General features: G+C 31.4%; 1 protein-coding gene across 1 annotated transcript; it reads right to left on the minus strand.

Annotated features, from left to right (window-relative positions):
- Nucleotides 1–11,721: 11,721 nt before the first annotated feature.
- LOC109175477 lies at nucleotides 11,722–12,428 on the minus strand. The gene is made up of 2 exons (XM_019324736.1): nucleotides 12,113–12,428; nucleotides 11,722–11,996 (listed from the first exon to the last, which is right to left on the minus strand). The coding sequence occupies exons 1-2, from the start codon at nucleotides 12,426–12,428 to the stop codon at nucleotides 11,722–11,724; spliced, it is 591 nt and encodes a 196-aa protein (XP_019180281.1).
- Between the last annotated feature and the right edge of the window lie 5,232 nt (nucleotides 12,429–17,660).

A 17,660-nucleotide genomic window follows, 5' to 3' on the forward strand; every position in this document is an offset into this window, starting at 1 on the left:
AGAATAAATAGAAATATTTTTAGTTATTATTTTTTAGTTAATCGGGATTTTGGTCCCTCAATTATTTATTTGATATTATACTATATTGAAATATTTAGCAGGCTTCCTATTTCCAATGCAATTGGGTGAAGCACAACATCTATGTAAAGTAGATAGTGATTGCAAGGAGTATTGTGATTTCCTTAGAATCCCAATCCCTGTTTGTGACAATGGAAATTGCAAATGCGTTACTCCTCCTGGTTCTCCCCCCAAAGCTCATTCATCCACACATCAAGATGGTGTTTTATTAAGAAGTGTTTAGTTATCGCGTTTAAATTAAATATTTAAAAGTTATAGTGTTTATCATATCGTGCTTGAATTGAAGTTTGTATTTTATTAAGATACCGATTTATTGAATTGAGAATTGACTAAAAACTAAAAATTACTTCTTTAAAATTTATTTTATTGTCAACTATATGTAAAAGCATTATCTAGAAAAGTAACAACTTTGTCTTCTCTAATTAAGATGATACGTTTTAATTGCCGGCATGGACACCTCAACTGGTCATAGAGGTGAAAGTTAAAAAGAATGACCAGGGATTAAGTCTCTCTAGCCACAATGTGGGGGCCCTTAGGCCTTACCGTTGGGGTTCAACCTTCTGGAAAGAAGATGATATGTCTAATTACTATATATATGCTAGCATCAAATACTAATGACAAGTTAATTTGGCTGACCTGCATAGACTACTACAAGCGTTTTTATACACATACAATTTCATTAATATTGAGTAAAACTACCAGTGTTATTATACACGTGCAATTTCATTAATATTGTGGTTTATTCAAATCAGTTTCAATTACTCTCTTAATTTAATGTGTGTTAATAAAGAGATTAATTTAAGACAAAAATAAGAATTAACTTCAAATGTAATATGTTATGAATTTGATTGGTTCTTTTGAATCTTATCCTTTCTTGTTGATCTTATATATATACCACACAAATTTTGCATAAACTTGAACACTCATCCATTGAGGTGAATCGACCACACTTGAAAAACATAAAACCTCTCACAATTTTTTTTTTTTTAAAAGAAAAAAAAAATGAAAAAAGAAATGGACTCAAAGTTGATTTTCTTTGTTGTTCTCTTGCTTATTCCAAATGGTTAGTTACTCTACAATGTTTTTGTTTTTATGTATTGCATAGTATATAGTATAATCAATTATAAATAAGTCTATAATATGAGTATAAATAATTTGTTTTTTTTAATGTTTCAAATTTGAGACTCAAAAATAAACAATTTAAATGTTTTGTAGGCTTCCTATTCTCAATGGATTTTGCAGAAGCACAAGGTAATAAATCCGAAACTTTATGCAAATCTTATCATGATTGCATTGATTACTGCAAGTTTTTTCACAAGGCTAATCCTTTTTGCTACAAAGGAAAATGTGGTTGCCTTGAACCCCCTAATTTGAAACATGATGGGGCCTAAACTGCATCGCCTCCCGTAAACTATGCCATATTGATCTAAATACTACCCTCGGTAACAAAATATGTATACATTGATCTATTAATTTTGTCATCACTTACAAAATCAATAGAGTATTGATATATGTTCTTTTGTAATGGATCAATTTCAAGAAGTTAATAAAGAGATTTGATTTGAAATTAATCACGATTAATTGGTGCCGGTTTCTTTTCAAAAAAAAAAAAAAAAATTGGTGCCCGTTCCATTTTATTGTTTCATTTTTTTTTCATTTTTCTGGCTAGACTTTATATGGTTGTTTGTTTTTTCACTAATAAATTTCCATCATTTCAAGCGAAAATATAAAAATAATTTATCTATAAGGTTTTAAAAAATAAAATCTGTTTGTTCCATCAGCGACTAGTGAATAAAGAGTTTTCTATTATCTCCTTTTACCAAAATGAAAATATATAGAGATAAAATCTTATCATTATTTACTTAATTTAGTTCATAAAAGTATATAATATTATTTTAAAAGATTAACAAATTATTATACATAGTGACATTAATTTTTCCTCAATAATATAAAATAACATTACTTTTTTTAAGTAAAAGGAGTTTTATTATTTTAAGTAGAATTTTGAATTTCAATTTGAGTTAATACCCAAAATGGTCTTTGACTATACTCGTTTTACTCAATTTAATCCTTAACGACTTTGGTGACCTGATGTAGTCCCAAACTTTTGTGTTTTCGCTCAATTTAGTCATCCGTTTGTTATTCCTTCAAATTGGTGTTAAATAAAGAGATAATTCAGTAATCTCAATATTGACATCTCTGTAATCTAGCCCCGCGAAGTGTGAAATCCCTTTTTCTTTTACGTATTACTCGCAAAATTACTCCTAGATTTGCGAAAAAAATTGTATATTGTAGGTTTGTGAGTAATTCGTAAAAAAGAGGGATATCTCACTTCGTAGGAAGGGGTGTAAATGAGTCGAGCCACTTGCAAGAAGCTCGCGACCGGCTCGGTCAAAGCTCGGATAGAGCTTGAGCCGAACTCGTGCGGCTCGTTTTCTTATCAAACTCGAACCGAGCTCACATACTCTATGCTCGTGGCTCGACAAGCCGCTCGCGAGCCTTATAATAATAATAATAATAATAATAATAATAATAATAATAATAATAACAATAACAATAACAATAACAATAACAATAACAATAACAATAACAATAACAATAACAATAACAATAACAATAACAATAACAACAACAACAACAATAATAATAATAATAATAATAATAATAATAATAATAATAATAATAATAATTTTACTCCCTTACACTACTCCAGTACGCTCGCAGTCCCGCACTCCTGCCCACATTCCCCCCAAGTCCTAACTCTGGAGTCTGGAAGGCTGTCGATGACGATAACACGTAGACGAGATACGTCAATATATACTTCTTTTTTTTTTAATTTTTTATCGAAACACGAATTTCAAATCAAACAGGTCAAAATCAACCTCGAACAATCGAGCGGCTCGAGCCGAGCTCGAGCTCGAGCATAAATTGTTGAGCTCGAGCTTGAACCAACCCAGACTCGACTCGTTTACACCCCTATTCGTAGGTCTAGGAGTAAAGAGATGCCAAAATTGAAATTACTGAATTGTTTATTTAATTAATACCAAATAGATAACTAAATTGAGCAAAAAACACAAAAAAAAATGGGTGTAAAATATTGGCATCTCTTCACTCCTAGACCTAAGAATAAATAGAAATATTTTTAGTTATTATTTTTTAGTTAATCGGGATTTTGGTCCCTCAATTATTTATTTGATATTATACTATATTGAAATATTTAGCAGGCTTCCTATTTCCAATGCAATTGGGTGAAGCACAACATCTATGTAAAGTAGATAGTGATTGCAAGGAGTATTGTGATTTCCTTAGAATCCCAATCCCTGTTTGTGACAATGGAAATTGCAAATGCGTTACTCCTCCTGGTTCTCCCCCCAAAGCTCATTCATCCACACATCAAGATGGTGTTTTATTAAGAAGTGTTTAGTTATCGCGTTTAAATTAAATATTTAAAAGTTATAGTGTTTATCATATCGTGCTTGAATTGAAGTTTGTATTTTATTAAGATACCGATTTATTGAATTGAGAATTGACTAAAAACTAAAAATTACTTCTTTAAAATTTATTTTATTGTCAACTATATGTAAAAGCATTATCTAGAAAAGTAACAACTTTGTCTTCTCTAATTAAGATGATACGTTTTAATTGCCGGCATGGACACCTCAACTGGTCATAGAGGTGAAAGTTAAAAAGAATGACCAGGGATTAAGTCTCTCTAGCCACAATGTGGGGGCCCTTAGGCCTTACCGTTGGGGTTCAACCTTCTGGAAAGAAGATGATATGTCTAATTACTATATATATGCTAGCATCAAATACTAATGACAAGTTAATTTGGCTGACCTGCATAGACTACTACAAGCGTTTTTATACACATACAATTTCATTAATATTGAGTAAAACTACTAGTGTTATTATACACGTGCAATTTCATTAATATTGTGGTTTATTCAAATCAGTTTCAATTACTCTCTTAATTTAATGTGTGTTAATAAAGAGATTAATTTAAGACAAAAATAAGAATTAACTTCAAATGTAATATGTTATGAATTTGATTGGTTCTTTTGAATCTTATCCTTTCTTGTTGATCTTATATATATACCACACAAATTTTGCATAAACTTGAACACTCATCCATTGAGGTGAATCGACCACACTTGAAAAACATAAAACCTCTCACAATTTTTTTTTTTAAAAGAAAAAAAATGAAAAAAGAAATGGACTCAAAGTTGATTTTCTTTGTTGTTCTCTTGCTTATTCCAAATGGTTAGTTACTCTACAATGTTTTTGTTTTTATGTATTGCATAGTATATAGTATAATCAATTATAAATAAGTCTATAATATGAGTATAAATAATTTGTTTTTTTTAATGTTTCAAATTTGAGACTCAAAAATAAACAATTTAAATGTTTTGTAGGCTTCCTATTCTCAATGGATTTTGCAGAAGCACAAGGTGATAAATCCGAAACTTTATGCAAATCTTATCATGATTGCATTGATTACTGTAAGTTTTTTCACAAGGCTAATCCTTTTTGCTACAAAGGAAAATGTGGTTGCCTTGAACCCCCTAATTTGAAACATGATGGGGCCTAAACTGCATCGCCTCCCGTAAACTATGCCATATTGATCTAAATACTACCCTCGGTAACAAAATATGTATACATTGATCTATTAATTTTGTCATCACTTACAAAATCAATAGAGTATTGATATATGTTCTTTTGTAATGGATCAATTTCAAGAAGTTAATAAAGAGATTTGATTTGAAATTAATCACGATTAATTGGTGCCGGTTTCTTTTCAAAAATAAAAAAATAAAAAAAATTGGTGCCCGTTCACTTTTATTGTTTCATTTTTTTTTCATTTTTCTGGCTAGACTTTATATGGTTGTTTGTTTTTTCACTAATAAATTTCCATCATTTCAAGCGAAAATATAAAAATAATTTATCTATAAGGTTTTAAAAAATAAAATCTGTTTGTTCCATCAGCGATTAGTGAATAAAGAGTTTTCTATTATCTCCTTTTACCAAAATGAAAATATATAGAGATAAAATCTTATCATTATTTACTTAATTTAGTTCATAAAAGTATATAATATTATTTTAAAAGATTAACAAATTATTATACATAGTGACATTAATTTTTCCTCAATAATATAAAATAACATTACTTTTTTTAAGTAAAAGGAGTTTTATTATTTTAAGTAGAATTTTGAATTTCAATTTGAGTTAATACCCAAAATGGCCTTTGACTATACTCGTTTTACTCAATTTAATCCTAAACGACTTTGGTGACCTGATGTAGTCCCAAACTTTTGTGTTTTCGCTCAATTTAGTCATCCGTTTGTTATTCCTTCAAATTGGTGTTAAATAAAGAGATAATTCAGTAATCTCAATATTGACATCTCTGTAATCTAGCCCCGCGAAGTGCGAAATCCCTTTTTCATTTACGTATTACTCGCAAAATTACTCCTAGATTTGCGAATCAAATTGTATATTGTAGGTTTGCGAGTAATTCGTAAAAAAAAAGGGATATCTCACTTCGTAGGTAGGGGTGTAAATGAGCCGAGCCGCTTGCAAGAAGCTCGCGACCGGCTCGGTTAAAGCTCGGCTCGAGCTCGAGCCGAACTCGTGCGGCTCGTTTTCTTATCAAACTCGAACCGAGCTCACATACTCTATGCTCGTGGCTCGACAAGCCGCTCGCGAGCCTTATAATAATAATAATTATTATACTTATAATAATAATAATAATAATAATAATAATAACAATAACAATAACAATAACAATAACAATAACAATAACAATAAAAATAACGATAACGATAACGATAACGATAACGATAACGATAACGATAACGATAACGATAACAATAATAATAATAATAATAATAATAATAATAATAATAATAATAATAATAATAATAATAATAATTTTACTCCCATAATAATAATAATAATAATAATAATAATAATAATAATAATAATAATAATAATAATTTTACTCCCATATCCTACTCCAGTACTCTCGCAGTCCCGCACTCCTGTCCACATTCCCCCCAAGTCCTAACTCTGGAGTCTGGAAGGTTGCCGACGACGACAACACGTAGACGAGATACGTCAATATATACTTTTTTAAAATTTTTTATTGAAACATGAATTTAAAATCAAACAGGTCAAAATCGAGCTCGAACAATCGAGCTGCTCGAACCGAGCTCGAGCTCGAGCATAAATTGTTGAGCTCGAGCTTGAGCCAACCCAGACTCGACTCGTTTACACCCCTATTCATAGGTCTAGGAGTAAAGAGATGCCAATATTGAAATTACTGAATTGTTTATCTATTTAACACCAAATGGATAACTAAATTGAGCAAAAAACACAAAAAATTGGGTGTAAAATATTGACATCTCTTTACTCCTAGACCAAAGAATAGATAGAAATATTTTTAGTTATTATTTTTAGTTAATCACAATTTTGATCCCTCAATTATTTATTTGATATTATACCATATTGAAATATTTAGCAGGCTTCCTATTTCCAATGCAATTGGGTGAAGCACAACATCTATGTAAAGTAGATAGTGATCGCAAGGAGTTTTGTGATTTCCTTAGAATCCCAATCCCTGTTTGTGACAATGGAAATTGCAAAAGCGTTACTCCTCCTGGTTCTCCCCGCAAAGCTCATTCATCCACACATCAAGATGGTGTTTTATTAAGAAGTGTTTAGTTATCGCGTTTAAATTAAATATTTAAAAGTTATAGTGTTTATCATATCGTGCTTGAATTGAAGTTTGTATTTTATTAAGATACAGATTTATTGAATTGAGAATTGACTAAAAACTAAAAATTACTTCTTTAAAAATTATTTTATTTTCAACTATATGTAAAAGCATTATCTAGAAAAGTAACAACTTTGTCTTGTCTAATTAAGATGATATGTTTTAATTGCCGGTATGGACAACTCAACTGGTCATAGAGGTTAAAGTTAAAAAGAATGACCACGGATTAAGTCTCACTAGCCACAATGTGGGGGCCCTTAGGCCATACCGTTGGGATTCAACCTTCTGGAAAGAAGATGATATGTCCAATTACTATATATATGCTAGCATCAAATACGAATGACAAGTTAATTTACCACTCAAAAATCAATTAAGCTGATCGTACGGCTGACCTGCTTAGACTTAAACTACCAGCGTTTTTATACACATACAATTTCATTAATATTGAGTAAAACTACCAACGTTATTATACACATGCAATTTCATTAATATTGTGGTTTAATCAAATCAGTTTCAAGTACTCTCTTAATTTAATGTGTGTTAATAAAAGTGATTAATTTAAGACAAAAATAAAATTAACTTCAAATGTAATATGTTATGAAATTGATTGGTTCTTTTGAATCTTATCCTTTCTTGTTGATCTTATATATATACCACACAAATTTTGCATAAACTTCAACACTCATCCATTGAGGTGAATCGACCACACTTGAAAAACATAAAACCTCTAACAATTTATTTTTTTTAAAAAAAAAGAAAAAAAAAAGAAGAAAAAAGAAATGGACACAAAGTTGATTTTCTTTGTTGTTCTCTTGCTTATTCCAAATGGTTAGTTAGTCTACAATGTTATTGTTTTTATGTATTGCATAGTATATAGTATAATCAATTATAAATAAGTCTATAATATGAGTATAAATAATTTGTTTTTTTTTAATGTTTCAAATTTGAGACTCAAAAATAAACAATTTAAATGTTTTGTAGGCTTCCTATTCTCAATGGATTTTGCAGAAGCACAAGGTGATAAATCCGTAACTTTATGCAAATCTCATCATGATTGCATTGATTATTGCAAGTTTTTTCACAAGGTTAATCCTTTTTGCAACTTAGGAAAATGTGATTGCCTTGAACCCCCTAATTTGAAACATGATGGGGCCTAAACTGCATCGCCTCCCGTAAACTATGCCATATTGATCTAAATACTACCCTCGGTAACAAAATATGTATAAATTGATCTATTAATTTTGTCATCACTTACAAAATCAATAGAGTATTGATATATGTTCTTTTGTAATGGATCAATTTCAAGAAGTTAATAAAGAGATTTGATTTGAAATTAATCACGATTAATTGGTGCCCGTTTCCTTTCAAAAAAAAAAAAAAAAAAAAATTGGTGCCCGTTCCATTTTATTGTTTCATTTTTTTCATTTTTCTGGCTAGACTTTATAGGGTTTTTTGTTTTTTCACTAATAAATTTCCATCATTTCAAGCGAAAATATAAAAATAATTTATCTATAAGGTTTTAAAAAATAAAATCCGTTTGTTCCATCAGAGACTAGTGAATAAACATACTACAGTGCTCCAACATATACGAGTTAATAATTTATATAGTAATCAAATATAAAAGAAATAAAATACAAGAATAAACATTTGAATTGTGATTTTAGAAAAGAAATATAGCATGACTTTATATTAAAATACAATATAACATACACATTAGTATGTTTGTTTCTCTTCCCAAATTAATATATTTTTATTCCTCAAATTTATTTTATTTTTTATAACTTGAAAGGAAAATTATTCTTTTTTTTTTTTACAACTAGTGGGGATGGACAAGAATGTTTGGTTCAAAGATAAAGTGGAACAATGTTATGAAGTTCTTTCACACAAATACATCATAAATTAAAATTTTTTTATTGATGCACATTTTCGAGTGAATTCCATTTTTGGTCCTACTGTTATAGCGGCGTTTCCAATTTCAGTCCACTTTAATTTTTTTTGTCACTTTACAACCACTGTTATTGAATGTGTTCCACTTTTAGTCCACCGTTAATATTTTCGTCAAGAGGCCGTATAATAAAAGGGTATTTTGGTCTTTTTATGTTTGTCTCTTCTCTTTTAATCCAGGCGCTTCGTCATCCTCCTCCGATATTCGAAGATGGCTCTTCGAACAACGAGAATGGGAAGCCAAAGCTACATCGTTTCGTTCGTTCCAACATGGGCCGGCGAGGTTTCTTAGGTTTTAGGTTTAATGTTCTCATTTCTTTAGTCAAACATAGTCTTGGATGAGAAGAAAGGTCAAAATACCCCTAAATTACACGGCCTCTTGAGGGAAAATACTAACGGTGGGACTAAAAGTGGAACACATTCAATAATAGTGGTTATAAAGTGGCAAAAAAAATTAAGGTGGACTAAAATTGGAAACGCCCCTATAACAATAGGACCAAAAATGGAATTCACTCCACATTTTGTAATAGTCAAATTTGAACTCCAAACAAGGCCCTGTCCCACCAATGAAAAAATGATCTTGAAAAATTATCAACGTCTAACAACTGACATACCAAATGAAAAATTTAAATTATAATTGTATCCAATATAAATCTCATTTTTATATATCAATTCAAGTTAACAAATTTATTAATTATTTTTAACAATTTTCTTAAATTTTTGGATATGATTCATCGACTTAGGACTGTTAACGAACCAAACATAAATGAACGGAGGTTCTTTGTATTCGTTTGTTAAGGTTTATTGGAGTGTCCGTGTTCGTTTGTTAATGTTTTTGAAAATCATGTTCATGTTCGTTTGTTAAGCGTTCATTAGTGTTTGTTAACGTCCGCGGACTTGTTCACGAACGTGTTCGTTCACGTTCATAAACACGTTCGTGAATTCTTAATAACCAAACATATGAACATGTTCATGATCACAATTTGTTTGTGAACAAGAAATAATATATGTTCATGAAAAATAACTAAACAAGTAACACAACTACAAAGAGAATACAAACAAATATTAAACGAACACAAACGAGCTTGTTCACGAACATTATAAACGAACACTAAACGAGCTTGTTCACGAACATTATTAAACAAACATAAACGAGCTTGTTCACTATCTCTTATAGCAAACGAGCTTACAACTGTTCAGACTCTGTTCGTTTATAAACCGAGATCTAAATTTTGTTTATTAATGTTCGTTTACCTTAATAAACAAACATAAACGAACGCTTACCGAACACGAACACGAGTAATTTACCGAAAGCTTTGTTCGCTAACACCATATTCATCGTATACATTTACTTTGTTATAATTTATCACTTATTAAAAATTTATGGGGTCGTCACTAACGATAAAGCTATAAAGACAATAAATTTTCATCAGTGATAATAAAATTATTTTTATTTATGAATTATCTTAAATTGAATGAGAAACTCAATAACCTACTTATTAATCAAGTATATAGAAATCATATATTGTTATGTTCGTAAAAAAATCATACATTTCCTTCTTCTAAAGTTTGAGGGTACACCATAGTTTTTTTTTCAATCTTTAATCCAAAAAGAATGCCATGGAAACATTGTACTGTCTCCAAAGTTGTTTCTCTTCATTGCTCTCAGGCTTATTCCAAATAAAGTATATTAAGGAGGGAAAATCAACGAAGGTTGTGAGTTCGAGTCTCAGTGGAGGCGTTATTAGCTCTTTGTGTTTCAGTAGGTTGAGAAAGTATATGAACAGATACTACAATGTAATAGAGCTAGTAACATTCAAAATAGGGAAAATGGCACTTTTTTCCCCTATGTTATATGCTTATAGCACTTTTTCCCCCTGAGTTATTCATGCATCCACATTTGCCCCCTCAATTATTATAAAAGTGGCGGTTTTTCCCCCTGATAATATTAAATAGACATTTTTACCCTTAAAATACATATTTTATTTATTTCTCTTGTTCAACAAATTATTGTTTATACGTAGGGATGGCCACGGTTCGGTTCGAACTGAACCGAACACTATAGCAATCAAATAAAAAAAATTCGGTTATGATTCATAACATAACCCAATATTTGGGTTTCCGTTTATTAAAATTGTGAAGTGGAAAAAAATAGATTCTGAACCGTGAACCAGAGGTTCAAATCGGAACAACTACTAGCAATAGCTTAAAATTAGAATTATAATATTTGCAAATAGTGTATGTTTTTTTCGCATTTATATTGACTCTGATCTCACATATAAGTATATATAATCGCGATTTGGTTTTTATTTTGAATCGTTGTTTCACAATTTCTGATCCAATTTGAACTGTTGGTTCAAACTTTATTTTAAAATTTTATTTTTTTATTTTTAAAGTATTCTAAATTCAACAATTAATGTATTTTATTTTTTCAAATTGTGGTTATAATTTATTGGAGAAGTAAAATAAAGGAAATATTTATTTTAAGGGTAAATATGTCCATTTAATATATTAGGGGGGAAAATTGCCACTTAAATAATATAGGGGAGAAAAGTGCTATAAGTATATAACACAGGGGGAAAAAGTGCCATTTTCCCTTCAAAATAATAATAATAATAATAATAAGGAGGGAAAATCAACGATTTGTTCCCTTAATCGCGAAATCATCAATTTAGTCCCTTTTAGTTGAATTGGCCCCTCTGACCGTTCCCCGTTGAAAATCCGGCGAAGGCTCCGATTTGGCATGGGTAATTTAGTATTTTCACACCATCTTCTTCATCTTCCTTGACTAAGCTTCACCGAAAACGTTCGTCGGTCGGAAAATGGAGCCAAGTCCATCTATCACGAAATATGCCGCTGAGCCGATTTGCACTGGGTACGGTGGTCCGTCGGATCTGCTGGGTCGCTGCCTTCCTGACCGGAATTGCTTCTCAGGGACATCTCGCTGCCTGCCTGCCTGACCGGAATTGGAACCTCAGGAGCTCATTCCCATCTGCCACGCAACGTGGGTGCTTTTTGGGAAGCTTGTTGGCTTTTGCTTTAATGGCGTCCCTGTACTCCTCAAACCTCGAGATTACTTTGGGTGTGTTGTGGACTTTAAGGATTCTGTCGATAGTGCAGATTGGGTTGTGTTTCTTGAGCCAACTGGATTGGAATATGATCTCCACAACGTTTCTGCTCGTGTCTTCAACTCCCAGTTCTGACACTGTAATTCCAGATAAAGCCATTGAAACTAACACTCACCTCCAATCAATCAAGATAACATTTTGGCTAGAAATTTGAGGAAAAAAGCAAAAAAACTAGGTTTCATGAAGATCTGACCACAAACATGGCAAGAACAGATGGTAGTTCTGAGAGAAGGGTCTCTGGTGAGGCCAAGAACAGGGTCAACCACCATCCTGCACTCATAGCACCCAGACAGCTTTCTGAAGGGCATGCCTCTAAGAGATCCAACAATGGAGGAAGGTGAGGCTGGGGAAGAAGAAGAAGGGTGTTCAGGCAGCCCCATCTTCTTGCGCACCTTGCTGATTTCTTCAAGGGTTTGGGGGGGCTTCTGTTTTGGCTTTCTGTGTCTCTGCTCCTTTGGCTGCTGCTCCAAGTGTGGTTGCAGGTGAAGAGGTTTCTCACCACTGCCCATGAGTGTGGCTTGTGAAGATGGTGAGATCGTGTCTGGGGTTTTGGGTTCTTTTTGCAATTCTTGTTTATGGTCATTTCTTCATGGAAGAAGAGATCAGAGATCTGAATGGTGGTGTGTGTTATATAACACAGTCTTTTTCACACCATCTTCTTCAAGCATAACTTCGGCATCTTCCTATGGCCTTGAACGTTTTCCGGTGAAGCTTAGTTAGGGAGGATGAAGAAGATGGTGTGAAAAGACTAAATTACCCATGTCAAATCGGAGCCTTCGCCGGATTTTCAACTGGGAACGGTCGGAGGGGCCAAATCAACTAAAAACAGTTATTTTCAGGGACTAAATAGATGATTTCGCGATTAAGGGACTACATTGGTATTTCGCTAACAATTGAGGGACCAAATCGTTGATTTTCCCTAATAATAATAATAATAATAATAATAATAATAATAATAATAATAATAATAATAACAATAATAACAATAATAACAATAATAATAATAATAATAATAATAATAATAATAATAATAATAATAATAATATTATTATTATTATTATTATTATTATTATTATTATTATTATTATTATTATTAAAATTTTACTCCCTTACCCTACTCAAGTACTCTCGCTGTCCCGCACTCCTGCCCACATTCCCCCCAATTTCTAACTCTGGAGTCTAGAAGACTGTCGACGACGACAACACGAAGACGAGATATGTCAATATATACTTTTTTTTTTTTAATTGAAACATAAATTTAAAATCAAACAGGTCAAAATTGAGCTCGAACAATCGAGCTGCTGAGCTCGAGCTTGAGCATAAATTGTTGAGCTCGAGCTCGAGCTCAGCCGAGCCTTCCTTAACGAGCTCGAGCTTGAGCCAACCCAGGCTCGACTCGTTTACACCCCTATTCGTAGGTCTAGGAGTAAAGAGATGCCAATATTGAAATTACAGAATTGTCTATCTATTTAACACCAAACGAATAACTAAACTGAGCAAAAAAAACACAATTTTCGGACTAAATTGAACAAAAATACAAAAGTCTGAGACTACATTGGGTCACTAATAAGACGAAATTAAGAAAAACCATTATAGTCGAGCATCATTTTAGATATTAACTCATTTTAATTTTATAAATAAAGAACATTATATCGAGTCACAACTCAATTGGTCAACTAATCCAAAATAATTTCATAAGTTTTGCTTTGTCAGACTAAGGATGCGGGTACAACTATCTTATAACCTGCTCTCGAAGAGATCTTGGGACTCTTTTGGCTGATGCCAATGTGCTAGGTTTAGAAGGGGCTGGCCGCACTGGGCAGGGCGTTCTCACAAAATAAAAAATACTATTTAAAAATATTTTGCAACCTTCCATATTCCATTAATGGCTTGATAGAAGAAGCACAACATTTTAAGGCTTCATTTAAAAAGGGCCACCAACTCTGCTTCATTAATTTTGTCTAACTCAAATCGGTTTCGAATACTCTTAATTTGTTGTGTGTATTAATTAAGAAGAGATAGATTAATTTAAGATAAAAGTAGACATTAATTTTAGAAATCTTATGTTATTATGAACTTACATTGTTTTTTAATGAATCTTAAAAAACTGTCTTCAAAAATAACTTTTTTATTCTATATATAACCCATAAGTGTATCATAAATTTATCATCTATTGAAGTGAATTAACCACGTACACTTAAAACTCATAAAATATCTCACAATTTTAACCCAAATAAGAAGCCATGGAATTGGTTTCCTCAAAGTTGATTTTCTTTATTGCTCCCTTGATTATTCCACATGGTAAGTTGCTCTACAATGTATCGTTTTTATCTATTGCATTGTACATAGTGGCATATCTAATTATAAATAAGTTTATAGTATGAGTATAAAGAATTCATTTTATTTTTAAAAAAAATCATATTTGAAACTAAAAAAATATGTAATTAAAATATTTTGCAGGCTTCCTATTTTCAATGAATTTCGTAGAAGCACGAGGTGACGCAGGGCAAAACATATGTAAAAGTGCCACTGATTGTATTAATTATTGCAAGTTTTTTAATGCTGGAAATCCCTTTTGTTTATTCGAAAAATGTGGATGCGGTAAACCTCCTACTTTGAAACATGATGGGGGTCCAATCGTAACGCTTCCCACACACATTGATATATTGATATAATACTAGTTGTGTTAACGTATTATGTATACTCCGTTGATCTATTAACTTTGTCATCAATTACATAAAATTTAAATATTTAAAATGCCAAAGATCAATAGATTGTTGACATATGTTCTTTTGTGATCGATCAATTTCAAGACGTCATTAAAAAAAGTTTAATTTAAAATTAATCATGACGCATTGTTGGCTGTTGTTTCGTTTTATTTGATTCATTAATTCATTTTTTTTTCCTGGCTATATACTTTATATACGAATCATTAGTTTGTTAATAAATTTCCATCCATTCAAACAAAAAAGATATATATCACTTATTTGGGATGATAACGGGAATGTCATCATACTACATGATAGTAGGCCATTAAAATGTGATTTTAAAAAAGAAATATAGCATGAATTTATACCCACTAGTCAAGTATTTCAAAAATACACATTTTTTAAAGAGAAAATATTTGATACACCGGCATTGTATAGGTGCTATACAACGGCGATGAACTAAAATATATCACCTCGTAAAATTGTAAATTCAACTTTACCTAAACCCTTTTATGCAAACTATAATAATCTTAATATCGTATAATTGTAATCATTTTCTTTTATTAAAAATAATTATTATAATCAATTACAGTTAAATAATATTAATCAGATTTTTCAAATAATCATATCTCTAAATTCTTGAACTGTAAGTCTGTATTCTCTCTAAACCCACGTTATCTTCTTTCTGTGTTCTTCGCATTGGATTTTTCTTTCCGTCTTCTTCCTCTAAACTCTAAAGCCACGAATTTCATTTGTAAATCTATTAATTGCGTTGCTAGATTTGGCACCGCAAAACGGGCGGTGGAACTCATGTTTTACTTTCCGGATTCAAAAAATTATGAAACTCTCACTACTGGAAATTATGAAATTTCCGACCACCTGAAAGTGATCTTAAATCAAGTCAAAAGTCTTGTTCCGACCACTTTTGATATCCGGAAAAATCTTTGTTGCTATTTCCGACCACTTGTTGATATCAACTTGATTTAAGATCAGTTTCAGGTGGTCGAAAATTCCATAATTTCCAGTAGTGTCTATCTGATGCTTTTAACAAAGCTAGCCATGTCGCCAGGCTCCAGAGCATCAAATGCGTCATTGCCTGCAAGAATCGGTACATGAGATTCACGTACCACCGGAGATGCAATGGGGATGAACATGGTCTCCAAGGGCGTCCAGAATGTATTGAACTTTCTATGAAGGCCGAGGAAAATAAACCGCCGCCAGAAAATAATATTGAACATTCTCTGATTAATATTATTTAGTTTTAAATGATTATAATAATTATTTTTAATAAAATAAAATAATTATAATTATACTATATTAAGATTATTATAATTTGCATAAAAGGGTCCCGTCAAAGTTGAGTTTACAATTTAATGAGGTGGCGCATTCTAGTTCACCGCCGTTGTATAGCACTTATAAAACGCCAGTGCATCAAATATTTTCTCTCTCTCTCTCTCTCTCTCTCTCTCTATATATATATATATATATATATATATATATATATAAAAGAAAGTGCCAATTGGTCGATTGTAGAAATATTTAGACGATTGGATACAAGACTTGAGTGAGATACAAGTAATGAAATGAGTATATATAAAATGTTTTATTGAGTGAAGTCAATGTGCTATTTATATTTATGCTAAATTCAACTCGCTTCCAAATGTCCTCTCATATTTGACCCTCGAGGTTGGTTAGTTGGCCTATATGCACCCTCGACACTTTTCCTTTGTCATCCATATTAGCTCCATTGTTTTCACGATTTTTAAAGTTACAACTAGAAAAGAGAAAGAGGGCAAGAAAAAAGAAGGAAAAAAACAAATAAATCTGACACCTAAATTTGAAAAGTAAAAAAAAAAAAAAAAAAAAAAAAACTTCACGTGACATGCGCTGGTTGCACCCCACATGTAGCAACTCAGCTACTCCATTTGCAAGAAAAAAAAAAAAAAAAAAAAAAAAACATTCTAAAAACTCATCTCCAACATCAATAAAAACAATCATTTAAATTTTTATTCTGAAAAAACCTTCAAAAAATAACACTTGTGGATGCTCTAAGTGACTCTCTTCAATTAGCTAGATATGGCTGTTTAGCCCATACATTGGACTACATGATCGATCGAATAGGTATAATCCATTAGGATTTTGATTTGTTGTAAGTAAGATCTCGAGTTTTTTATTTTTATTTTTATTATTATTGAGATTCAAATTTGAGAGATGAAGTATGGTATTAAAAGAAACATATAAAAATTAAGAATAAGTGTCAAATAGGCCATTAAACTGCACACGATAATTCAATTAGGTCACTGAACTCAAAAAGCTACAATTGAGTCTCTAAACTAACACATTTCAAATAATTTGTCCAATTTGCAGGTTTTCCCCTTTCTAATAGGTCATTCGATTTTTTTTTAAAATAATTAATTAAAATAAACTAAAATTTTAAAATATTTAAAAAAAAAAAAAAAAAAAAAAAAACATCGTCTCCACCGGAGACGAAGATTCCTCCTTCGTCTCTGGCCAAAGACGAAGAAGGGATCTTTGTCTCCAGCCATGGAGACGAAGATACCTTCTTCGGCTTCGGCAGAGACGATGTTTTTTTTTTTAATTAATTATTTTTTTCAAATTATGTTTAAAAAATATTTTAAATTGGATGACCTGTTAGAAATGGGGAAAACTTACAAATTAGAAAAATTGCTTGGAATGTGTTAGTTTAAATTATATTGCAATGATTTATTACACGGCTAAAGATTATACTTTGTGATATGCAATTTAACCGCGCCCATGAGGCCATCACCTAATGGATAAGGTGCTTAATCCGTGGTTGCCTTTTGCCGGGGAAGATAGCTAGTTGGTCGCACCGATGGCCTTTTATGGCATATGGCGATCGGCGACCGCCGACTGACGCAGATTTTTTCATAGAAATTAAAATGACCTGTAATAGCATGTAATTGATCAAAAGACTGTAATTGCACTTTTTAAAAGTTTGGAGATCTAATCGAATTTTAGATTTATTTGACCCTCTTTTTTTTTTTAATAATA

The sequence above is a fragment of the Ipomoea nil genome, unplaced genomic scaffold, assembly GCF_001879475.1.
Source record: "Ipomoea nil cultivar Tokyo-kokei standard unplaced genomic scaffold, Asagao_1.1 scaffold0688, whole genome shotgun sequence".
Classification (NCBI taxonomy): Eukaryota; Viridiplantae; Streptophyta; class Magnoliopsida; order Solanales; family Convolvulaceae; genus Ipomoea; species Ipomoea nil.